The 26,858-nt window shown below is 34.3% G+C and overlaps 1 protein-coding gene across 1 annotated transcript in view; it reads right to left on the bottom strand.

Annotated features, from left to right (window-relative positions):
• Nucleotides 1-26,858, bottom strand: part of LOC121311704 (outer dynein arm-docking complex subunit 2-like) — a 70,561-nt gene that overhangs the window by 17,987 nt on the left and 25,716 nt on the right. Inside the window, exons 11-17 of the mRNA XM_041243986.1 lie at nucleotides 15,357-15,503; nucleotides 14,817-15,026; nucleotides 14,173-14,409; nucleotides 13,835-13,945; nucleotides 12,805-12,959; nucleotides 3,609-3,851; nucleotides 858-972 (exon numbers count right to left, since the gene is read on the bottom strand). Coding sequence (XP_041099920.1) covers nucleotides 858-972; nucleotides 3,609-3,851; nucleotides 12,805-12,959; nucleotides 13,835-13,945; nucleotides 14,173-14,409; nucleotides 14,817-15,026; nucleotides 15,357-15,503 — 1,218 coding nt within the window. The remainder of the gene's footprint in view (nucleotides 1-857; nucleotides 973-3,608; nucleotides 3,852-12,804; nucleotides 12,960-13,834; nucleotides 13,946-14,172; nucleotides 14,410-14,816; nucleotides 15,027-15,356; nucleotides 15,504-26,858) is intronic.

Here is a 26,858-nt window from a genome sequence, read left to right as displayed (position 1 = left end):
TAAAAGTCATAATCTTAAGTTTGAAGGTAAAACAAAAATATTTTAATCAAATTGTTTTTACAGATGTAAGTCCTTTTCTAATGTTTACTGAGGTCTCGTGTTTCTCTGTTGCAGTTTGTAATATTTTTTAAGTTACACGAGTCTAACAAGACTTGAGCCTGTCACAACCGATCAGTCAGTTCCAATTAATTTGCCCAAAAATGTAATGGTATGGTTAAACTTCTTTTTTTTGTCTTAAAGCTATCTGACAAAATAGACAATATAAACTACTGTATGTCTGACTCAACCGTATACAATATGCTTAATCCATATAGTAATTGACAATGAACAAATTAGACTACAATCACATTACTTTCTCTAACTACTTAGAAGACAACTGATGATGAAGTAATTGAGTTTGCAATTTTATAAATAAATGCGGTTAGAACAGATGGTTCCTCAAAGTCTTGTATATATAATTTTAAGTCTGGTAAACAGACACCTGTCAAAAAAGATTCTCTGCTCTTTCTCAAACTTTTTTTGTGCCTTTGGTGACAGGTCTTGTTGTTTGATGGTCTCTCCAAATGTGGCAATGGTCAGGGTTTTTTTTTTTTTTCATCTTAATGGGAAGATCTACATTAGGAAACTTTTATACTCCGTCGAAATTTTTGTTTTTTTTTATTATTTTATTACGCCTTTTCCTGACACTGAAAAGTAGTTACCGTCATTAAAATTGGGAATATTATATTTTGTTGTGTTTGTGTGGGGGTGAAACCAGAATATATATATATATATATATATATATATATATATATATATATATATATATATATATATATATATATATATATATATATATATATATATATATACTGTACCTTTGCATTTTCAATGCAGGGACATATTGCCCATGCTGCACTTGCTTGAACATCTGGATTTTGATTTTTCAACAAGGACCATAATAAACGGACTCCATCCAAACGGTCAATGATTCTATAGAATGGGAAAAGACAACATATATAAATACAGTTTAAAACAAAAACTAAAATAATTGGTTTAATACAATATAATTTTAAATAAAGATCGTAGTCTAACCAACTGCAATCCTTATTTCAGCAACCCCCCCCCTCCAATTTGGAATGCCCAATCGCTTTTCTCCTCACCGCAGCTATTCCCCACATGGCTCAAGAGACCCGAAGGTTCAGTGGGCGTCCTCCAACCCCACGACCAAACCGTCTTTGTTTTTCACCCAGGAACTCGAGAGCAGATGTCAGTGAGCTACCAGCCTCTGGAGGACAAAGGCCAGCCCTGCAGGTGTCCGTCTTTGAGCTCACTGGGTGTCTGACCAGCAGGGTTCACTGTAGCACAATGAGGAGAAACAGTCCCTGACGGTTTTGCCTCCCTAACCCACGGGAGCACCAGAGCCAATGTGATGCTCCCTTCGGAGTCCACAGCGAAGGCCAGCCTACTTCACCCAGCCAGGATGCGCTTCTACCAGGTGAGCACCTTAGGAACCTCAATAGTTATATTAGTTAGTCTATAGAGGTTAGTGTTTCTGACCCTGCCTAGATATATGTAGTTGGTTGTTCATGATGAATTGATGTTAAAAAAAAAAAAAAAAATGTATTAAAAATGTGTCATGAGCAGCTGTTTACTTTAAAAATGATGTTACATTTTAAATACAGGCACAGCAAATACGTGGATAGTAAAATTGGTCCTGATTGTGCTGCTACATATCACAAAAAATTCTTTACTTTATTTCTTAATTCTTATACTAAATGGTTTTAGCCAAGACCTGTGAACTGTAAGAATTGTATCACACTGTACCCATTGTCTGATATAAATGTAACGTTTTTCATGTGCTCTATCAACAAGAGCAACATTGAACACTGTTGTAATTGCTTAAACACTCATTAATCAAAGAATCTTCATGACTGGCTGTAAATGAAGGCATATCTGTACCATCTGTCTTATGTTTATATATAAATCAGTCTAGGGGATCATAACTTCATATTAAAGTCCACTGGGTACTTTAAACTGAGAGCAATGCCAAACCAAACTTAATCTCCTTCACACACGCTACTTTGTTCATAAGAACAGATATGATAAAGTTTAGACAGATGAGACATTCATGAAGAAAAAAACAGACATATTTTGATTTAATACTTCACTTCTTTTTAATTATACACCCTCTCATTGTATTTTTCTACCTTTCATTATGAAAGAAGTATACATGGAAAAGCAACACATGTACTGTTGTTTGTATACTTTTATTACTGCTAGATTAACAGTGGAGTGGTTTTTTTTTAATTATTTATTCTAAAATATTTATATAGTTAAACCAAAAAAAAAAAAGAGATTCTGCAGCCAATATGTATATGTTAATCTCAATAGAAGTAACCAATAATAAAAAAGGTTGCTGCTTTGCCAGGATAAATACACTCCTGTTAGCTATTTTCTACTGATTACATTGCAGGCTTTTTTGCATTATATTTTAATATGCATGTGTAAAGTATTCAGTTAGAGTGATTAGCATTAATAAATAAAATAAGTGGGCATTGCACAATCATAATACAATTTCATGGGGGGGGGGGTGGTCTATAAATTATCATTAACTTACAAATATTTATTTTGGTACATATCATTTCAAAATATTTAGCAATCCCCATCAGTCCATGGATCCACAAAATAAGTGTGTTTCATTCATTAAACCAAGCTAAATGATCAACAATCGCATAGACACAAATTCAAATTAAAAAACAACTCCACTGGCGTTTACATATTTTTTGCTATCAGCAATAGTACATTCTGATACAGCTGCTGCACGTGACATCATGACCGTGACATATACTGTGATCTATCAGAAGTGTTTAGATGAGTCTTTCGATGCCAGGTCAACAGGATTTTAAGGAACATAAGGTTAAGAAATGATTGTTTTAGAATAAATAATATATGATTCCAACATAACTTCCTTCTTTTTATGAACTAGAAGTATGATATGGAACAAAGAATGATAGCATTGATGACAGTATGGGTAAATTTTCATTGAATCTGCTTTATTGGACTGTTAGCTGTTGTATGTTTATAAGTGTTCGGTGGTTACCTCTAAGCAAGTTGAGAGTGTATTTTCAAAAACTCTTTGCTGTCTCAGAACTGGGTCTGTCATACAAAGAGTGCAAGAAAAAGTAGATCTAATATATCTTAGAGGATCAATGCAGCACTTCCTCCTTATAAAAAGTGGAAAATCACATATTTACCAATAATCTTTTGAATGTTTAAACATTGAGATATTTCTGCTTCACTGACTCTACGTATAACTTAGCTTGTTCAGTGATTTAGGTGAGGGTATGAGTGAAAAAGAAAACACTGTTCATTAACATTTTAGCATTTTGCAATGCGGTCCCCAGCCCCGAGTAAGAAATGTAGAATTGAATGCTGCTTATTCTTCAAAGTTGGACTTGAGTGTTCGGCATTAGATTTTTTGGGTAATTTCATCTTATATCACACGCATTATGAAAAAGGATGGATTTTTTTTATCAGAGAAATGTATTGGTCTTATCACTTCTATAATACTAAATACCTAAGTTGCATATATACATTTTTCTAAAAATGCAAAAGGATTTACTCACGCCATGTTATCAGGTTCAACAGCACAGGATCCAACTGCTTTAGTAACATTGACCAGAAGTGCTTGGTTGGTTCCGGTAAGGAGATTGACCAGTGGTTGAATGCCCCCACACTTCCTAATAACAGCTCGATTGGATGGTTCTTGGGCACACTCTCCTAAAGCTCCCACAACGTTGACAAGAACTTCTTCAGGCTGGTCAGTCAGCAGTCCAACTAGGGTTTCTAAGACTTTGTATTCCTGAAACCTAAAAGAATAACAGCAAAAGTATATAGTTTTCAATTTTATATTACTAGAGCATATAATGTGATTGAAAACAGCCACATCAAATGTATAAGTTGTAGACAAGACTTAATTTATTTACAGTTGTGGTTTCTAGCACGGAGGGCTTAGACTATTGTAGAAAATGTCCAAGGTCATTTAGTTTTGGTCTCCATCCACTACTTGCAAGTAAATATCCCCCCTCCCAAAATAATATGGTTGACTGCCAAAGTTAACTATACTTATTTAGTTTACTTAATTCAGCAAAAACAATGTTATTCATGTACTGCTTTTCAAGTGTTATCTACAGAACATAGGATTATACTGCAATTGTAAAAATTATTTTTGATAAATTTAGTATATTTTGCCATGCCAATACCAATTCAAATAATTATAAAGGTAAGATAAATATAACATAACCCAGTTTCTGGCGGCTCTAATTATTCTTCACTATAAACAGTAGGCTCCAGACATGATCAACCATTATTATGTTTTGGCAACAAATATATATAAAAGGTACAGCTGTCAAACAGATTTATTATTGCAGTACCTTCAGACAACTTTTTTTTTTATAATACTTTTTATAATATTCATCATCAAAACTGACACATAATCCTACCCTATTGTAATAATGTTTTTTTTTTTTTTTTTTCTCCATGTAATGCCTTGCAGTGGAGTTGTAGAATTATTAAGCCCCAGTCAGGAAAACCAATCACATTAAGAAAGGCTAGGGCTTATTCTTTTCAATCAGGCTTGGCCTACTTTGGGTTAAATTGTACAAAAGGTGAAATGTGCAACACATTAGAGTGCATTTAAAGTTAAAAGCTATCACTTATCAAGTTCAAGCACAAACTTTAAAAAAAAGCCTTCTTAAGAGTTTTTAAACATGATTGCTAATCAATCCTAATCTTGTCTGTGTTTTCTTTTAACAAATCTAAACATATTCTGATGAGCTAACATTCAGAACTCACAGGAAGGGTTCACAATAGTTTCCAATAGAGTTCTGAAGCTTTATGCAAAACAAAATGTACTCCATAGTCAGTGTGTGTGTGTAGATATACAATGGAAATAACAGAAAGCAATGTGATGAGTCAAAGGGCACTTCTTATACAGAATAACTCAAGCTGCTGGGACGGGACAGCTTGTAAGAGTTATTGGTTCCTGAGCCTTTTTGGTCATGATCTCCTTTTTTCAGGTCATTTCGGGACTGAAAAGATTGGAACAAATTTTTTCCCACTTTTAGAACATAAGAAGAACATAAGAAAGTTTACAAACGAGAGGAGGCCATTCGGCCCATCTTGCTCGTTTGGCTGTTAGTAGCTTATTGATCCCAGAATCTCATCAAGCAGCTTCTTGAAGGATCCCAGGGTGTCAGCTTCAACAACATTACTGGGGAGTTGATTCCAGACCCTCACAATTCTCTGTGTAAAAAAGTGCCTCCTATTTTCTGTTCTGAATGCCCCTTTGTATAATCTCCTTTTGTGACCCCTGGTCCTTGTTTCTTTTTTCAGGCTGAAAAAGTCCCTTGGGTCGACACTGTCAATACCTTTTAGAATTCTGAATGCTTGAATTAGGTCGCCACATAGTCTTCTTTGTTCAAGACTGAACAGATTCAATTCTTTTAGCCTGTCTGCATATGACATGCCTTTTAAGCCCGGAATAATTCTGGTCACTCTTCTTTGCACTCTTTCTAGAGCAGCAATATCTTTTTTATAGCGAGGTGACCAGAACTGCACACAATATTCAAGATGAGGTCTTACTAGTGCATTGTACAGTTTTAACATTACTTTCCTTGATTTAAATTCAACACTTTTCACAATGTATCCGAGCATCTTGTTAGCCTTTTTTATAGCCTCCCCACATTGTCTAGATGAAGACATTTCTGAGTCAACAAAAACTCCTAGGTCTTTTTCATAGATTCCTTCTCCAATTTCAGTATCTCCCATATGATATTTATAATGTACATTTTTATTTCCTGCGTGCAGTACCTTACACTTTTCTCTATTAAATGTCATTTGCCATGTGTCTGCCCAGTTCTGAATCTTGTCTAGATCATTTTGAATGACCTTTGCTGCTACAACAATCAGTTCGCCCCGCACCTTTGGTCCCACCTTTGGTGTTGTTTGAGAGAATTGGTGTTGACTTAGAGGGCCCTCTGGAGGGAGCCGGTTCTAGGTATCGTACATTCTCGTGGTGGTGAACTACGTAAAACGATACCCAGAGGCCATTCCCTTACATTCTATGAATTCAGAATAAAGAAATTCTCACTGATCAGGGCACTAATTTCATGTCAAGCTTTATTCAGCAATTCTGTAAATTGTTGAAATTTAGTTTGATTCAAACCTCAGTTTATCATCTACAAATGGGTGGTCTGGTCAAATGGTTCAATCAGACTTTAAAGAATATGCTGCATCGCTTTGTAGATCAGGAAAAGAGAAATTGGGCTAAACTACTTGCTATTTGCAGTTCACAAGGTACCACAATCCTCAACAGGGTTTTCTCTGTTTGAGCTCTTGTATGGCCGACAACCACGGTGTATCTTAGATCTGATAAGAGAAGGCTAGGAAGAACAGTCAAAAGACTAAAAATGTAGTTAAGTATTTATTACAATTGTGTGATTGTCTGGAGTTGGTTGGTCGTTAGCTCATGAAAATCTTAAAAGGGCACAGCATAAACAGCAGCAAAGCTACAATAAAAAAGGCAAGAATTAGGAACTTTCGAGCTGGAGAGAAAATGTTGTTGCTTCCATCATCACAGTATAAATTATTTGCTAAATGGCAGGGTCTCTGAGGTTATTCAAGCTCTTGGGAAAGTGAATTACAAAATCCAACAGCCTGGGTGTCAGAAAGAAAGTAAAATGTCTCATGTCAATCTCCTCAAACCGTGAAAAGAACAGGAAGTCCATTTTATATCCCCAGCTGAGACGGGGGAGGACTTTGGGCCCTCAGTTCAGCCAGTACCCATAGTTGAGATTCCAATAGGGAAACAATTAACTCCTGATCAACAAAAAGAGGTAGAAAGATTGATTACTATGTTTGGTCATGTGTTTTCTAATTGTGCCTGGCAGGACTCATTTTATCACACGTGCTGTTATCATTTCTCCAGATCTGATTTTTGATGGAATATTGGGTCAGGAAATGGTCTAAATTTCAACCAGGGGACAACTTAAACAATGACTGAAGACTAAAAAGAACAGTGAGTCTGCCAGACAGAGACAGCAGCTGAAGATATGACCAGCGCTATTCTTTTGTTTACATATTTAATCTTTCACAGCAATCCCCTCACAGTTTCCTTTTATTTGTTTTTTGTAAATCAACCTTCTTTGTTTTTGTCACTTTCAACACTGCCTCGACTGTTTTGTTATCTACATGCCCCATCATACCACAAGCAGGTTAAGAATAAAAGAGCAACTTTTGAGTTACCATACCAGATCACTTTACAGTGTTAAACACATATGGCTCCATTTTGATGAACGTTAAAATGATGGAAGGCAACATGCAAAATCCAAAGTGCTTGCGTTGTGTTTGCCATATCTCCCATGTTGTGATTTTGAATAAGAGCAAAGGCTAGATGATGGCACGACTTGGTTAGCGCTGACAAATCCATGGAAAGTGGGAGACAGAAAGTGTTAGCAAATCAAGAGAAAGCGACTTCCCCTTTAATGTGGAATACTTCTTATTGTGCTTGCTTTTTATGTGATATTTTGATAATAATAAAATATGCATTTATTATTTCCATTACAGTAAACATACCACCACGGGAAATTGTATTGGTACGGTGCAGAAACTGTATCTGTACAATGAATGCTATTGTTGCTGTGAAATTATAATTTTTTTTTAAATAAATACACTACACTTCCGTAACAGGTAGTGTTGTGTGATGCACTGCTGTTACAGACTCTGTCCACGAACACACAGGAGATTTAGTTGTTTTGCATAGTGGTTAAGATGCTTGCTTGCTGTGTGCAGGGTTGCCGGTTCGTTCCCAGCCCTGTTAAAAAAAGTATATCATAAAAAATACGGTCTGGAGAATTAGTGTCAAGTACTGGCAGACAGCACATTGAACATGATAAATAAATGCACATAAACCCTAGCCTACTGCACTCTGAAGCCAGTTACAAGAAAGCTAATTTTGGAAAAAGTTATTTAAACACTACAAACGTAATCAAAACAGAGAAAAAAAAATCAAATTAACCAACCTAGCGGTAGCATTTCTAGGAAATCACCAGGGGGCATGTGTGTGTCATAATTTTAATACGGAAGTAGAAAATAAGCATTCATTTTTATATCTCATTGCCATTCATTTTCTTTACGATTTTGAATATTTCTAGGTACATAAAACATCTCAAAATCAACGTATAAGATATCTGTGTTAAATATTTGTGATATATTTATGCTTGCACACAACATTCACAGTGTAAATATGTGCAAATTTAAATCTGTAATTCTGAATACAGTAGACTCCCGTTAATCCGTGTTTCAATAATCTGTGTGGTTTAATACCATACATTGTCAAAATGTATCAGTGCAGAAATCATCTGATTTATGAGGAAGCAGGTATTCACACATGGAAGCGGAGGGTCATCATTTAATTTAATTAAATTAAATTGAGTATAGTATAGTGCAAATCAATAGTACTGTATTGTAGTTACTGAAACCAGTGACAAGCGAGCAGAAAGCAGATTTAAGATTCTCTTAGCCTGGCAGTCTGAATATGAAGAGCAGTTATGACAATTAAAGACTCAGAGCAAGATCAGTGACTTTTTAAACCAGCTCTCTCTGCCTCTGAACAACACTGATTATGTACAGTATATATTTTAACCTTTGTTGGGACAATATATTTTATTTGTATTATATATTTTTTTCCAGTTTTCAATTAACAGCGCAGCAATTTCCTAAACAGTAAACTCAATTTCAGCTAATTCATGTTTTTTCACAAAATCGGCTCAAATCAGTCCCAGTCTGCATGGATTAACGGAGGCCTACTGTAGTGCAACATGGACACTGTGAATCTGTGAAGCACGTGTGCGTGTTGCATCAGAATTATATTGCAGTCAAATGTTATATTATTATTAAAACACATGCTAAATTCAACTATTTACTTATGTGTTTACATGTAGATAACTTTTCTTGCCATACAATTGACAAATACAATTGATAAATAAGTAATACACAAGTTTGTTATCTCTGCATTGTCTCCTTAGTTATCCATCACAATCGGCTTATTTATCATGTGTTGAGTAGTTTACTACCGATAGCATCTTCTCTTTAAAAAGATTGTGTCCACTTGAGCCCACACATAAATACCTAAGTGCACGAAGTTCATTTGTTTGAAAATGTGGTCTAAATATTTAATAGAATATTTAATTTGGAATGAATCTCTCAATATCAAGAGATTTAAGAATTTGAGGTTCATACATTCAATGCCACCAAGAGCTATGAACCAATTCCAGTAAAAAAACACTACTCCAAAGTATGATTCCATGTTTTTTTTAGTCATACATTTTTGTTGAATATCCTAAACCTAAGTATACTAGTTTGATGTTTACCTGAGGTTTTGCCCTTTCAAAGTTAGTCTGTAGGGTTGTCACAAATTCATCTAAACTATGGCTGATAAGACTAGCTTGATATCTTTTGCATGCCATAAACTGTATACATTTGATTTCAGCCACAACTATAGCCAATTTTAAAGGGTTATCAGTCACTTGGCAGCTCAATCTAACCTTAGTGTAAAATTGAATATTTAATCTTAGTATTTTTATTCATTGAAACAAAATGAACTTATTTTCCTAGTGGTGTCAGAATACTAGATTATATTTATACGCATGAAGCCCAAAAATTGGTGTTTAAACAAGGCTAGGTTTAAATAAACTTACTTGATTTACTTTTAAATAAAAATGTAAATTATATTTTTGCAATCAATCATTTTTCATTTTAATGCATCATTAATCAAGAAAATAGTTACCACATGTTAGTTCATTTTCTTTAAGAGGATTTCTTTTTAGTCCTTATAAAAAGGATACAGTACATACAAAAATATGTAATTATGTTAAACAAAATTATGTTAACAGCTGCTTAAAACCTGTTTACAGTTGTGATAAGATGTAAACCAAGGTCCTATTATAAGTGACTCTGCAGCAGCTGTCGTTGATGCATAGTTCACACCCTAGTCTCTGTAAGTCGCTTTGGATAAAAGCGTCTACTAAATTAATAATAATAATAATAATAATAATAATAATAATAATAATAATAATAATAATCAATAATTAGTAAATTATTGTTAGTGATGTGTGATGAAATGTATGTATCTGTGTTACTACGTTAATAAAATTACATTCAACTTTAGTAACATTACATTCAAGTCACCCAGCCAAACCAAGCTTCATGTCACAACTGGTCATTTTGTTTTCATTTATAAGAAAAAATATTTCACTTGAAACTTTAGAATAAAAAAAACCATGGCATTACAACATGAGGAATAATTCACTTTGGTATGTGTGTGTTTTTGTAACGTTCACTATTAGATATGGTATATTTATATTTATTAAAGTAACTGCTTCTCCTGTTCCAAATAAATATTTATTAATTTAGAAATATTAGCATTTTTAACAAACATGTTAGGAATAATTACAAATGGTGTATTGTGTTTTTATTAGGTGTTACTCTGGTATATATTGATTGCCTGTTCCACTAACTTCTTCATCTGATGCCTTGCTGTTTCCTGAATGGCAGCCAATATGTGGCTCTATAGTGTTAGTGTTCAGCAACTTGCAAATGATTGGTCGTCTTAAACATCATAAATTCCTTGGTTATTGCATTGTAGCTAAAGTCTTGGCATAGTATTCATTTTTGACTGAGTGTCCATGGACTGAAGTTTAATACAGAGGCTAAATGTACTACTAACTAGATTGGAATAGAACATTTAAAGGTTCTCATGTAAATTGTATTTATCTTATTTGAATTCTACATTTGAATTCTTCTTGGTAAACCCTTTACGTTTACAATTCAATTAAACGTAGTGTATGTACAGCCTTGATCACTTCTTGATTACTGCTGAGTAACTGATCTAACAAATCTCTGTTGAGACTTCCCTTTTAACCAAACATGTAAACTCTATAAAAACTTTGTTTATTTGCTTGGCTGGATCCTGGTCTTAATTCAGTGTTTACAGGTATATTTATAAAAACAAACCTGCACATATAGCTGCCTGTAAAAGCTGCACTTCTAAAAACAGCTATACTGCCTCGGATAGAAATATTGCTTTATATCATTTCACATCAATTTTGAGTCCCTGTAACTATTTCCAATTATGGTTTAATACTTCTGTCACTGGGGGTGTATTCAGTTGATCTAAATGGTGAAGATCGAAATACTGCAGTCATGAAAAAAGTAACTTTTACAAAACCTGCTTTTAGTGATTGTGAGTCTCCTTAGTCTATTTCTTTCTTCAGAAATTAGTAAAATATTTGAAACAGGAGGTACTTGTACTTAGATCTGCAACTATTGAAATCAACTGAATAGACAGACCCCTATATTTAACTTTACTAAAGGGAATTAACAACACAAAAAACCTAAACAGAGTCATAACATAAACAATATATTAAATAGTAAAAATATGAAGCACTTTTAACCCACCCGAGGGCTGCTTTCAAACTGGAATATAACCTCATCTGAATAATAGAAATTCCATAAAAAGCATGTACTGCAGTTATTTTTAGTTAACATTTTTCTGATTCTGAAACACTTCATTCTTCAAATGAATTGCAATAAAAGTTAATATCACACTGTAAATCTGAAATAAGAAACAGTAATTATTTTAACCCTAGTTGTAAATAATATGATTCAACATTTATCCTTATGAAGATGAGCTATAAAAAATTAAAATGAACTTAGGCTTATCAGTTTTTTTTTTTTTAATATATTTGTTGGCTACCGTCATATAAAAATAGTTGGAAATTATAAACAGGCACAGATGTACAAATTAATACATATATGAATATTATTCTGCATGTCCTCTGTCTCACATTGCACAGGAAAATAAACAGTAATAAATTATTTATTTTACAGGAGTACCTTTGCAGAAGCTGGAGAAATGGTGAAAGTATGCCAGGTCATGAATTTGTTTGGTGTTATTTATTTTTTTGGAAAGTTACTATTTCTCTATACTAAGACATCATCTGGCAGGACATATTTCAAGAGAACACTCTGGAATTTCTACAACTTGAAGATGGACAGACTGCTGGCCAAATGTATATTTATAATAACACTACAATCAAGAGGCATAAAGACCTTAAATATTTATAAGTGCTAAAAATGACTGAACAGTACTTGGCAATTAAAATATACATTCTCAGGCTTTACTGAACTAAAAGATAACTACAGTACTACTACAGTAAAACAAGATCCGACAAGAAGCAAAACATACCTCTATTATGACTGGTATAACAGATGTTATTTTTTGCTAGGACGGGCATAACATGTTATTTGTTGCTATCACGCATCATAAGCACAAATAACAGGTTTATTATATATGAAATATATGGAAAATATATAGAAAGTGCTTTCCCAATGAGGGCACAACATATAACAGAACCATTATTGTTAATAATTCAGTTATGAAAAACAACATTACATCCATATCTCCTTTTCAGGCCTGAGCCAATTCATAATTCACAAAATTACTAACAAAAGGATTAATTTATTTATGTGTCCTTTTGTGTTCTTTTCTCATGTATTGATTTTTTAAAACATGTGCAACTTGGCTGTAGTCTTATGATGTTACTTTATATTTACATTTTTTTTTATGAAACTTAAAAATATATATATTAAAGAAGATATGCTATAAAAGTAAAATATTTGGAAAAATTGATTATCATTACATATTTGCTGGGTAGCAACAGTAACTACTGTGTTAATGTGGGGTTATAAGTTAATACATACTTTGCCACATTCTCAATGCTGATGGAACACTTCCAGATGGCTCCAGTGGCTGCAGCTAAAAGTTGCTTGTTCTCAGACATGCTTAGAAGTGCAGCCAGAGGTTTCAGGCCATCATATTGTCTAACAAGGTCACGCGTTACTATGTCCTCAGCACACTAAAAAGAAACAAAAACAAGACCAAAAACACACTAAAATAACGAGCAATAATGTTCCCTTTTGCTAAACCAACCAATAAAGCATGAGACAGCGCTGGTATGAGGTCCTTAGTGTACAAGCACCCATGTTGTGGCTCATCCACCCAATGTAGAGGGCCAACATAACAATGAAGAAGTGACACAATGTTGAACAAATGAGTTGAGGCCTCAAATACACTGCTTTTTGGCTGTTCATACTATTGTTGGTTAACCTGTGATATGCACATATTGAATTCAGTGTCCCTTTGGCCTATTTTTGCCATGGATTGTTCTGTGCCACTGCCAAAATATCCCAAGTCAATCAGTATGGTGCCAGCCCTGTATAGTATCATTCCTGCAGACAGAAATATTGCAGAGGAAAATGTACTCATTTTTAATACCCTTTAGTCAGGTTTTTTATACACCCACACAGAAATGCCTTATAATCACATGATACATGTATGGGCATTGTGTATAAAATTAAGATTAATTACTTCTCCATGTTTTCAGATTCAGTTTTAAAACAGTTTGGACACAATGGAAATATATATAAAAATATCCCTTTATTAAAGTAAAACTATATTACTTTTATTGTATTAAATTCCCTCTTTTATTCAAATGCTGTGGACTGTAATGTATAAAATAGAAATAATGAACATGGCCGGGAAGCTTTTATACATGATCTTATTTAATGAACTGGCTGACAAATAAGACCATGTTTTCTGGTTGTGTAAGTAGTTGCTACACACAAGTTTTACCATGTACTGTAAGACTGGATAATGCTGGTGGTGGTGTGGTGAGCGTAATGGTGGGTTAAGTAGGAAAGTATAAAAAAAACATATTGTCGCTATATTTACCTTAAAGATAGCGCTTGCGCAATGCATCTGAAGCTCAGGGTTTTCTCTGCTAAGATTTTTCACCAGATCTTTAATCATCTCCTCAGTCTGAATTGCAACCCTGTAACTTTGCTAAAACAAAGTGAAGAAACAGTACAGTAAGATTTTTAGGAGGTGGTAATAAAATAATAAAATTGGAGCAATTACTAACCTGGCACCTAAAGAATAATTCAATTTAACTTTATAGACATAATCATTCTGTAGTTAAGACATTTTTGGAAGGGCTATGCACATTTTTGCACAGCCCTCCTAAATTAAAATCTGCTTTAAAAAAAAAGAAAACAACTGCACTCTTTTACCTCAGAAGCACATTCTTGCAGTGTGCCAACTACTGGGATTAACATATTTTCATGCGGAGACTTTAAAAGCTGTGCAAGTAACGGAATCCCCCCAGCTTTACGGATTGCTTCTTTATTCCTGGTGCTCTTGCTACAGCTCCACAGTGCCAGGGCACCACAGCGTGCCACCTCAATGTCTTTTTTCTGTTCTGAAGTCAGGTTAGCAGAGTTATCAGGAACATAGTCCAAGAGTCCCACCTGAAGTAAGACATTTACAATTGATGGTTTTATTTTTCAGTCACTATAATAAACTGTGGGCATATAACTGTCATAGAAAATTGACCTTCAGCTACACAAATCCATTATGTAGTTTTTTATAATAGTTGACTGGGAATCAAACTCCTCATATAGTGAATGGGGAAGCAATAGCCTCCCCTTGATAAGTAAGCAAAAGCAGGATTCGGAAAGTACATCATTTCAAGTCAACTACTGCACACAAAATAGGCATGGGCAGTATTTTTGGACATGCAGCTGCTCCAGTCCTTCTTCTCCCAGTAGGTGTTGCTATTAAGCAGTTGTGTTTCAGGAGTCAAACAATAATGCGCTGTTACAATATAAAAACAATTTCACAATTCATATAAATCTAAAACAGGGAAACTACGAACCAGTCTCTTTATTCCTCCATGCTGTCTGACAGTTCTTCTTGCCCGTCTAAACTTGGCCACGTTCGCAATTGTCTCTGCAGCTAAAAACTTGAGCTCCTTATCCGGGGAGTCTAGGATTTTTACCATGGTCTGTAAGCCACCAAGGTCCGCAATGGCACGCCGGATCTGAGAATTTCTACTGATTTCCTTTAGAATTTTCAGTGAACCAATCTAATTACAAATTGGAAAAAAAGTAACAGTATAAATAACAGTATGAATACAGTAGAAGTCATAATATTGTTTAATTTGCATACACAAACAAAAAAGTGATATACAGTAGTGGTTTATAATGGTACTTTTTTTTATTTACAAGTGATATACACAATTAAAAGAGTTGGGAATATGGTGTATTAGCATTAGCAATCTGAAAGTGTTTAACAATTGTGGTCTGTTCTTTTATATAGTACCTTTGTTTTGCTGACAAAGAGGCTTCTGTACTGTAGCATACAGTAAAACACTGTTTGCCTGCAGGCATTATAGTACATTGACAGGACTACTCACTTTACATTTGATTTCATCTGTATCCAGCAAATTAATGAGCACATCAAGGCCACCTACATTCCTGATAGCCAATTGGCATGTCTCCTGTGCTAAATTAAAGTCCCTCATAGAGCACAATGCAATCACAGTAGCTGTCTGGTTACCTCCCTGAAATAATACCAAAAAAAAAAAAAAAACACATGTAAATGAATGTAATGGCAATAACAAAGATAAAGCCTAATGAAATAATACAGTTTATTTCAATGTAATACTGTCCATTATACTTCCCCAGTGGTTGGTTTTTCAGTCTATATCCTATGCATATGAGTGTTCCAAAGCTAAATTATTATTTTTAAATAAATGGTTTGCTTATGAGAAGGAAACAATTCTATAAACTCTTGCCAGACAAACAGTTGTGCAAATGTAAACATTACAGTGTACCTGCTAGTATTACCAATGTGATCACTAAAGTCTGTACAGAGAGGGTAGGTAAACAGAAAATGTGCTAATGTAGTTCTGGGTGGTTAAAGCAAAATATAATCAATTTGGAGCAAAGACAACCAACCCAGGATGTCAATAAGGGTCTTGCTATACTGTACTGTAGGTAAACTGAAAGTGGACTAACTGGGAAACAATAATACACTATATATGCTGCCATAACACTTAAAGCAATTCATCTAAAATTAAGTAGGGTAAGTAACTGGTTTATGTAAAACAAATTTGCGAGATCATACAAAATCCTGTCATATACAAGACAGGATATTAAACAGATTTTATTGTATTACTTTTAAATTCAATGCGTATATGCAGAGCTATATAGATTCAAAACAGGTGGTCCTTCAGGCAGGTTATCATGTGGCTTCTACAAGTTCTACGACTGATCTTAGGATCTAAACAGCGGCAGATCTTGGGGTTAGCTTATTGAATTTATTGATGTGCATAAATACTTTTTTAATTTTATAAATACCTTTACATATACATTTTTAAAATGTCATATTTTTTGTGTTTTATTTTAATGTTTTTAATCTTTATTTTATTTGCATGGTCTTTGCCTTTAAGAATAATAACAGGTTAAATTTGTTAGGCAGGATCACTGACGGAACCACAAAGCAAGCACAAAATAATGGATTCCTGTTCGCCGCTCTATATAATATCGCAATCAGCGGGGCTAGGCTAATACTGAAATACTGGAGCGAATTAAAAAGTGCAATGCTGGTAGACAATAGAGTGTGCTGTGCACAGAATATATACATGTTCAAAACTGAACAAATTTGCCCAATGCATAGGTGCCCTGCAGGAAACAGCTGAATTAACATAGAATGGTGGTGTATAATATATATATATATATATATATATATATATATATATATATATATATATATATATATATATATATATATATATATATATATAGCCACTGCTTTCTAGTTTCTCTAATGTCTCATAATCATTGGTATAGGTCATTGTATATTAGTTTTATTTCTACCATAAACTTACTTAATTTTTCTATTTTAAATGTGTATTCCTTAGTGCTGGGACAAATATCCGAATAGTCAAACGAACATTGCTTGACATGTATGAAAAGGCAATAACGGTGTACATGTTGGAAATTAGAAATGCATCTATCAATGTGTTTTGCCTTGCTCCAGTTTACCACCTTGCCAAAATATATGATTGTAAAATGCAAAGTGAAAAGTGAGCTGTGGGCATTTCAAACCAAAACCCCAGACAGATAGTTACACAAACATACTTAATGTGGATAAAACACTGACAAAATTATTTTCTGTATAATCGCCTACAAAACATATCAACAGTCGATAAGGACTGAAAAGTCTAAGCTTGAAGCAATCAGCTTGTTTTGGAAATTAACAAATATTCAAATACATTTCTGAATTTTGAACGGATATCTGAGCATGAAAACACCTTGATTGTCCCAGCACAATCACATCTCAATATCAATCTATTTTAACTTTTTTTTCTACCACAAAAAACTAACATGGAGTTGAGAACTGTAACTCACCTATTAAAATGATCACAAAATACATAAAACAGCTTGAGCCTTTGAAATGTAATACTCTGGGTACAAAATAGTTTATTTTGGCATATAAACAATCACATTTTATGGCTTTAAATGAAGTGCAGAATCACTGAAAAAGTGTTCTCCTGCTTTTACAAAGCGACAAATAAATGTCCCAAATTTAGGAACATATCAGAATTGCATTTATACAAAACACACTATTACGTTATTTTATTGGTTTGTGCTATGTCTAAAACATCCACATTATAGGACAAGTGTCACAGATGGCAGCTAAAATTTTACTGTATTGTAAAACAGTTAATGTCAACCTTCGGTTTAAGGGTAACATTACCAGTAATGTAAATTCGAAGCATTCTAGAATTAACACTGGGAAGTCATCAACATCAGACTAATGGCAAACACAACATTTGTATAGAGATGAACCTGATCTATAGGATTTTGATCATCATTAATTCTTAGGCTTGCCAATACTGTAACATACATAACATTTTCATGCAATGGCCCATTGGTATGGGTACATATTTTGATATTAAGCATCCAACAACCAACAACCATAGCAATTTGTATAAAGTGTTACAGTAATTTTAGTTATGTAATTTTATATAGACCTATATGTTTTAATTACTCCTAACTCCTATGCAGTTCTGTCGTGTGTTTCTGTCTTGTCAAGTACTTTAGCAATTTTACCCCCAAACCACAGACAATGATTAAATCTTTGATTTTATCAGTCTATTTGCCTCTTCCAAACCTCCTTGGGCATCTTTTTTATTGTGAAGTTGGGTTGTATACTGTAGCTGAAACAAAAACACATTGGAAATGTGAAAAAACACCAAGTTATCAGAAGTGCCCAGCCATTTAAAAACCGATGGGGGGCCAAGTTTGCCCCAATTGTTTCTTCTAACTTGTATCAAAAGCACAAGCTAAGTTAAAAGAAACTACTGGGGCAACCTTGGAAAGCACCAAGCAAATAGGCACAACTGTAAAAGCAGTGGGGGTCAAGGGTGCCCAAATTGTTTCTACTAACTTGGCTTGTGTTTTTGATGCAAGTTCAATCCACTTTTATTGTGCCTATTTGCTTGTTGCTGGCCAAGGTTGCCCCAATTGTTTCTTTTAGGTTAGCTTGTGTTATATATATATATATATATATATATATATATATATATATATATATATATATATATATATACACAACACACACACACACACACACACACACACACACACACACAGTGGCTTGCAAAAGTATTCAGACCCCTGACCAATTCTCTCATATTACCGAATTACAAATGGTACATTGAAATTTTGTGAAAACACTGAAACTCAAATCAATTATTGTAAGGTAACACTGGTTTTATGTTGGGAAATATTTTTAAGAAAAATAAAAAAACTGAAATATCTTGCTTGCATAAGTATTCAACCCCCGTGCTGTGGAAGCTCCCAGTTTACACCGATGAAAGAAACTGCCCTAACGAGGACAAAATTACCTTACCATTGGCCTCCACCTGTGAACCATTAAAGTTGCTGTCACATTTTCTGGATAAAAAACCCCACTGTTGAAGGATCATTGGTAAGGCTGTGAATCTGAAGGAAAATGAAGACCAAAGAGCATTCTACAGAAGTTAGAGATAAAGTAATACAAATGCATAGATTAGGGAAAGGGTACAAAATAATATCCAAGTGTTTGGATATCCCAGTGAACACAGCTGGATCAATAATCAGGAAGTGGAAGCTGCATCACACCACCCAGGCACTGCCAAGAAAAGGCCGTCCCTCAAAACTCAGCACTCAAACAAGAAAGAGACTTGTGAGAGAAGCCACAGAGAGGCCAACAATCACTTTGAAGGAGCTACAGAGTTCAGTGGCTGGGAGTGAAGTAATGGTGCACCAGTCAACCATATCAAGAGCTCTGCATAACACCGGCCTGTATGGGAGGGTGGCAAGAATGAAGCTGTTACTCAAAAAGTACCATCTAAAAGCACATCTGGAGTTTGCTAGAAAGCATGAGAGTGACCCAGCTGTGATGTGGGAAAAGGTTTTGTGGTCAGATGAGACCAAGATGGAGCTTTTTAGCCAAAACTCAAAGTGCTATGTGTGGCGCAAAACTAACACTGCCCATGCCTCAAGACACACCATCCCTACAGTGAAGTATGGTGGTGGCAGCATCATGCTGTGGGGATGCTTCTCATCAGCAGGGACTGGGCATCTTGTTACAATTGAAGGAAGAATGGATGGAGCAAAATACTGGAAAACACTGCAAGAGAATCTGCTTCAGTCTGCTAAAAAACTGAAGCTTGGGATGAAATTTACCTTTCAGCAGGACAATGATCCCAAGCACAAGGCCAAAGCAACACTGGAGTGGCTCAAGAACAAAAAGGTGAATGTCCTACAGTGGTCCAGTCAAAGTCCTGATCTCAATCCCATTGAGAATCTGTGGCACTATTTGAAAAGTGCGGTCCACAAGCGTCGGCCAACCAACCTGATTAAATCTGGAGCAAATCTGCCAAGAAGAATGAGCCAAAATCACTCCGACACTGTGTGCAAAGCTGATATATACTTACCCCAAAAGACTTAAAGCTGTTATTGCAGCGAAAGGTGGCTCTACCAAATATTAATGTGTGGGGGTTGAATACTTATGCAAACAAGATATTTCAGTTTTTTATTTTTCTTAAAAATATTTCCCAACATAAAACCAATGTCACCTTACAATAACTAATTTTGAGTTTCAGTGTTTAAAAATAAAATATCGAACAGAACGAAATTTCAATGTACCAATCTGTAATTCAGTAATATGAGAGAATAGGTCAGGGGTCTGAATACTTTTGCAAGGCACTGTGTGTATATATATATATATATATATATATATATATATAATTTTCAATGAAAGTGTCATTCATATTATTACTAATTTTTTTTATAAAAAAATTGGTTTGTTACATATAAATAAAATACATTTAATTTGTTTTTAAGTTTTCAATATAACCACTGTGTGGGAGTTGAACCCCCAGACACAGGTCCAATGCAGCTTACAACGCAGAATCCCTAGTTTTCATGCCACAAAGTTTGCCCTTCTGTTTCAGAACATTTTCAAGTAGTATAGCAGTAAAGTTACAGTTTTTAAGTAACAAGACAAACCAGATTTTGTAAATAATGATTATGTTATCCCGATTGTACTGAAAGCTTGCATCTGATTTTGCAAATTATCACAATAAAATATATCTGTTCATTTAGTATACTGTAACGTTTCCATGTTTAGGAAGTACTACTCAGGGAGATGGTGTTGAATTCTCAAAAATTCTCAATCCTCCTTCCCATGCTAAGTAACGGTGTGACCCATTCCCCTTACAATACATGTAACATATAAAAAATAGATGAGACCAACTGAACAGACAACAAGTCCTGCAACAAGGCAATTGTCTGGGTCGTTGCAATATATTTTTTAATTTGAAAGTAAAAATATATGAAAGCATGACGACCTTTATATACAAAAATCTTCACTAATATACAGTACCAGTCAAAAGTTTGAGTACACCTGCTTGAAACCAGGTTTTTCATGATTATGCTTTAAACTGTATATACTTCTCTATAATACTTAATATTTCATTATATGATACAGACACTTATATATGCTGATAATCATAAGTGAACTGCATTCAAAAATTTTATTTTTAAATAAAAATGTAAATCTTGTCAATTTCAATGAAATGGTCACCACAAAGCAAGGGGATTTCACTCTGAAGCCCAAGTCAGTTACAAGTCCGAAATGTGTATAACACAGTGTTAGAACACTGGCCTAAGTATAAAAGTGTCTTTGTTAGATGTTCTCTGAGTTAACTAGCATGTTACCTAATTAACCTTTTGTCACCAATTACTGTTAACAGGTGAGGGTCCATGATTACTATAAATATAGGTAGCATAGGCACAAGTTTGTCATTCCTGAATGTAAGGGAGCAGAAAATGGCAAAATATGCTCAGTTAAGCAAAGAAAAAGAGACAGTCTGTAATTACTTTAAGAAATGAAGGTCAATCTTTAAGACAAATCGCAAGAACTTTGCAAGTGTCTGTAACTGCTGTGGCCAAGACCATCAAATGATTTGAAGAAACTGGCACTCATGAGGACCAAACAAGGTCAGGCAGGCCAAGGGTGACCTCAGAATCACAAGTCTGCAAAACGGCGATTAACTGCCCCTGAAATACAAGCTCAGCTAAATGTACTGATGTTTCAACATCAGTAGTTTTTCGAGATTTATGATTATACTGTAAATACAGTATAATCGTAAATCTCGAAAAACTACTCACGTCTAAATCTTTTGTAGTCATTTTTGTATTACTTTAGTATAAATACATGTTAATTTGGATTCATATGTTGTTTTTTTCTGACTTTATGTGAACGAAAAGACACACATTTGCCCATTTTCCCATTGGAAATAGTGATATTTTGAAATATCACTGTCCTGGTCACAAAAGCAAAGTTTGTGGGGAATAATAGTCATTTTCTATACTTTTGAGGCATAAGCAATTAGGAAATAACACTTACTACCCAGGAACAAAAATAAATAAATAAATAATTGTTACACGGTGTAATTAATGATATTGTTTTTGCAACACTCCTAGGTCCTATATTTACTTAAGCAACCAGGATGTTAGAACATGTCATGACCTCAGTTTTTTACTTTTTAACAGCAAATTAACACTTATTCACAAATCCGTTAGATCGGTGACAATTCCAAGTCCTAAACTATTTGAGAAGATAAAGACAATGGGAACATAAAATGGTAAATTCCAGGCCTCTACGTTTAGATTTTTAACTACTGGCCCCTCGGGCCACTGAGCTAGTGTTTTTACTGGCCCGGATACAATTTTATCTGGCCTTTATATATATATATATATATATATATATATATATATATATATATATATATATATATATATATATATATATATATATATATATATATATATATATATATTCATGATGGTTTTTATTTTCAGTATGTTTATAACTGTGTATGGTAACCAATGAGAGACCACGTCTCAAAAGAATGTGGATAAATTAAGCCTTTCAATATATGTTACTTCAGCCATTTAACATGTAAAAGAAGTACGGTAATCTAAACTTGGGTAACACTGAAATTAGAAAGGTAATTTAACGAATATAAAGACATACTAAATATTAAGCACAACAACGCAGGGACTATAAGAAAAGGCAAGACACTTGGAGATGGAAAGGAGTTTTTTTTTTGTTGTTGTTGTTTTTTTTTTTTTTGTTTTTTTTTTAACTCTGGACTGCAGTTCAGTGTAAATCATCCGACTTTCTGTGAATGGATGGAGTAAGGGCAACATTTGCACTGACCATTAAAAGTACAACCAGGGATCCTTGTTTTGAATTACTTACAGGTTATTGAATAAACAAATTAACTTGACTTGGATTCATCTGATGTCGGTACTTGATGGCTAGTTGTAATTAGCAATGTTAAACTATTGTAATGTTGGAATGTATTTTCTATTTTGGCCAGGTTACAATATTTACGCTAAGATTATTTTATAAATATTATTTGTTAGAATTAAACATATTTAGAATATTTAGGTTGCTATATGATAGGTGTTATTTTATTCTGAATACACTGCAGCAAAAATAATTATTTGTGGTTTGCGCAATATTGTGCTACTGTTGCTTTAATTGGAAGAGATACGCGCTGTGACATTGCTGCTGCTGCTCATTGAGTTCTGTACTTTAATTCAGCAAACAAAACAAAAAAAAACTTGTGCCTGAGGAAATAGGGTACAGATGGAAGAAATCTCATGTTGGACATCGTTTGAACACTTGGTGAACCCGGCTAAACTTTATCGGTTTACACTGTTATGCTGTCTGCTTGTGCACACCCATTTGCCTTTTACTCTTGGTAGCGTAAGGGACAATCGAATACACAAAAAGCTTGCACGCTGTGTATTTCAACTTGGAAACTATTCGAAATTCCCATCCCTAATTCTAATAATAAACACTATTAAAACAATATTCATAATACAAAATAATAGCAATCCTATATAGAGCGTTGTCGCTTGTGTAGCCTCTCCCAAGTCAGCGCCAATCTTGCTGAGTGATACCAACGAGTCCTGGAAAGACAGTGAATGGCATTTTTGACCTGAACACATCGGATCCCAAATCAAAAAGTTAGACAATTCTATGCGTATCTGGGTATCCATCAGGACATCTTACTTTGAGACTGGATATGATATAAACGAAATGTTGATTCACAACAAATAAAGCTGCTGTTTTATCTGCAAGTCTGGGAAAACTGACGCCAAACAAGGCAAAACGTTTTTTTTTCTGTTATAATGAAGCCTCCACTCTACATGTTCGTCTACATTTTTTTTTTTCATAATTACATTCTTTACGATGTATTGATTTCAGCGCTTTCATGTTGGCTTATTGGTTGCTTAGTTGTATAAAACCTGATTTGTAAATATTTGCCGCGGGAACGAGTACCAACACACCACTTCGGTACGTAATCACAGATTCTGACTGTACAGCAAATGTAACGCCCGGCGGGAAAGTTGGGATTAGTTCTTAGTTATGCTTTTTGAAAAGTTAAATTATTTTATCACGCTTTTTGATTACTAGGCCCATTTCCTGTAAAAGGACCTAAGTACTTTCCCTTCATGTAATGCAATCATATATAACACTATATACTTTATAACAGTATATATATATATATATATAATATATATATATATATATACATAATGGCAAAGTCCTTAATCATATGTATGAATTATATATACACAGCTCTGTCCAATTCCAGCCTTGCTGAAGCACCCCGAGATCATCACCGATCCAATTGGACTCATCTGGGGGTGCTTCAGCAAGGCTGGAATTGGACAGATTTGTCTTTGTGAAGGATGCATGAATCAAGCCAAATACAAGGTTGTCCTGGAAGAAAACTTGCTTCCTTCTGCTCTGACAATGTTCCCCAACTCTGAGGATTGGTTTTTCCAGCAGGACAATGCTCCATGCCACACAGCCAGGTCAATCAAGGTGTGGATGGAGGACCACCACATCAAGACCCTGTCATGGCCAGCCCAATCTCCAGACCTGAACCCCATTGAAAACCTCTAGAATGTGATCAAGAGGAAGATGGATGGTCACAAGCCATCAAACAAAGCCGAGCTGCTTGAATTTTTGCGCCAGGAGTGGCATAAAGTCGCCCAACATCAATGTGAAAGACTGGTGGAGAGCATGCCAAGACGCATGAAAGCTGTGATTGAAAATCAGGGTTATTCCACCAAATATTGATTTCTGAACTATTTCTAATTTAAAACATTAGTATTGTGTTGTTTAAAAATGAATATGAACTTATTTTCTTTGCATTATTCGAGGTCTGACAACATTGCATCTTTTTTGTTATTTTGACCAGTTGTCATTTTCTGCAAATAAATGCTCTAAATGACAATATTTTTATTTGGAATTTGGGAGAAATGTTGTCAGTAGTTTATAGAATAAAACAAAAATGTTCATTTTACCCAAACACATACCTATAAATAGTAAAACCAGAGAAACTGATAATTTTGCAGTGGTCTCTTAATTTTTTCCAGAGCTGTATATAAAATACTTGTTAAATGAAACCGGTCCAGTCAGGCCTGTGGTGCTTCATAACTACCGGCCAAACTGCGCTCTCTACCGGCCCCGGGTCGCCAGGCCATGGTTAATGTCGAACCCTGAAATCTATCCTAGTCATGTCTACTGTACCTGGGTACTGTTGTGTTGTATATATTAAAATGAAAGTAATTAATTATTGCACAGTACGAGAATGTGTTACAATCAAATGAACAAAACAACTGAATGTCCTACTTTCTTGTCATGTCAAACCAATATAAAAGGGGGAAAAAAAATCTGAACAAAGTCTTTCATTCACTATGATTTACTGAAGTCAATTAAAGGTCTCGATTGCATTTTATATCCTGCATAGTTCTGGTATATAAAGCTGAAGAACCACTGTTCAAGACATTTGCTACCAGCAGGATCTGGCAATAATAATAACAGTGACTGAATGTACCCATAAATTACATCCTGAGGAAAAATATCTTTAAATATCACAGATTACAAATGAAGGAAAGTATGAGGGAAACTATAAATCTTCGCAAGTGCTCAAAAACAGCCCATTACTAATGTATTTGTGAGGCAGACAGCCCAAATACTTTTGTAAAGCGAGTCACCTGTATCATGCATGAAAACAAAAGTACCGTTAATGCACTGAAAGGGTATTAAAATAGTGCCTTTGTGGACTAATATATGGGGCATGGGATGTAATTGGAAATATTTTTTGCACTATGGCAAATATTTGCCTGACATTGTTTATGAAGAATATCAATTTTTGTACTGGTTATGCACTTTTACTTATATGACTCATTCTCTTGTTTTATGTAGGAAGATTGAGATATAACTGTCAGCGCTTCTATGGTATTTGTCTCCCAGGATTACAAATAAATACATTAATCTATATCATATATACTGTACTATATCATATACAGAATTGCAGTGGCCATATTGGCATGTTACGCTCTAAATAGTATATACGTGCATGATGGCAACACCCCCTTTAAAGATGAATGGATTACACATCTTCCTACTTAAAATAATGAAAACAAATGATCAGATAGCCTAAGGAATTACGATTGCTATCCTTGACCCTCCATCCCACCCAAATTATTATTTTATGGGATCTAGAAATAAAGCTACTGTACACACATCTGCAATTCACATTATAAGTTTCAATTTCACTTTTTGGCTTGTAAAATAAATTGGTGTGTACGTGAACTGTCTGCAAACAGGAATCACTGCATTTGCAAATGTAAAAAACACTTTCAGTTCAATAATACCAGTTACATTACCATTGTTTTCACAACTTTCGTCACCACAAAATTGTACATGGAAAAATTGATATTTATATACCTGAAAAAATATATTTCACAGATCTGTACAAGGCACTGAACTAAATACTTTATTGCATTCACATAGAGAGCACACACACCATTGGATGCCGTAGCAAGGAGAACAATAAAAAAATAACGTTGCTTCACTACAGTCACCAGTCAGCCAATTAAATACATATTTTTTTAACTTTTTAAAAAAAACTATAATAATAATAATAATAATAATAATAATAATAATAATAATAATAATAAAAAAAAAAGTTTCCAAAAACAAATTCTCATTTGCTTGTACAATATTTTAAAAAGGAAATTCCGTATTGTTTGTATAATACCAACGGGCTTGTCAATGTGTTATGTCGTAGTAACACAATTTTACGGTTTGAATGATTTCAAATCTGCTCAGTTTATGACATCATCTAAAAGTCTCTGCATTAAAGTCTTCTGATACACTCAATACCAGCTGTTATTTATATACTACACATATGCATGCTAACTTGATAATGTAATGTTATACATAATGTTAATGTTATACAAATGTACATTGTTTACATTTTTTA

The sequence above is a fragment of the Polyodon spathula genome, chromosome 3 (genome assembly GCF_017654505.1).
Source record: "Polyodon spathula isolate WHYD16114869_AA chromosome 3, ASM1765450v1, whole genome shotgun sequence".
Taxonomy (NCBI): Eukaryota; Metazoa; Chordata; class Actinopteri; order Acipenseriformes; family Polyodontidae; genus Polyodon; species Polyodon spathula.
The sequence above is the reverse complement of the archived record's forward strand: the minus strand, read 5'-3'. Positions and strand labels throughout refer to the sequence as shown.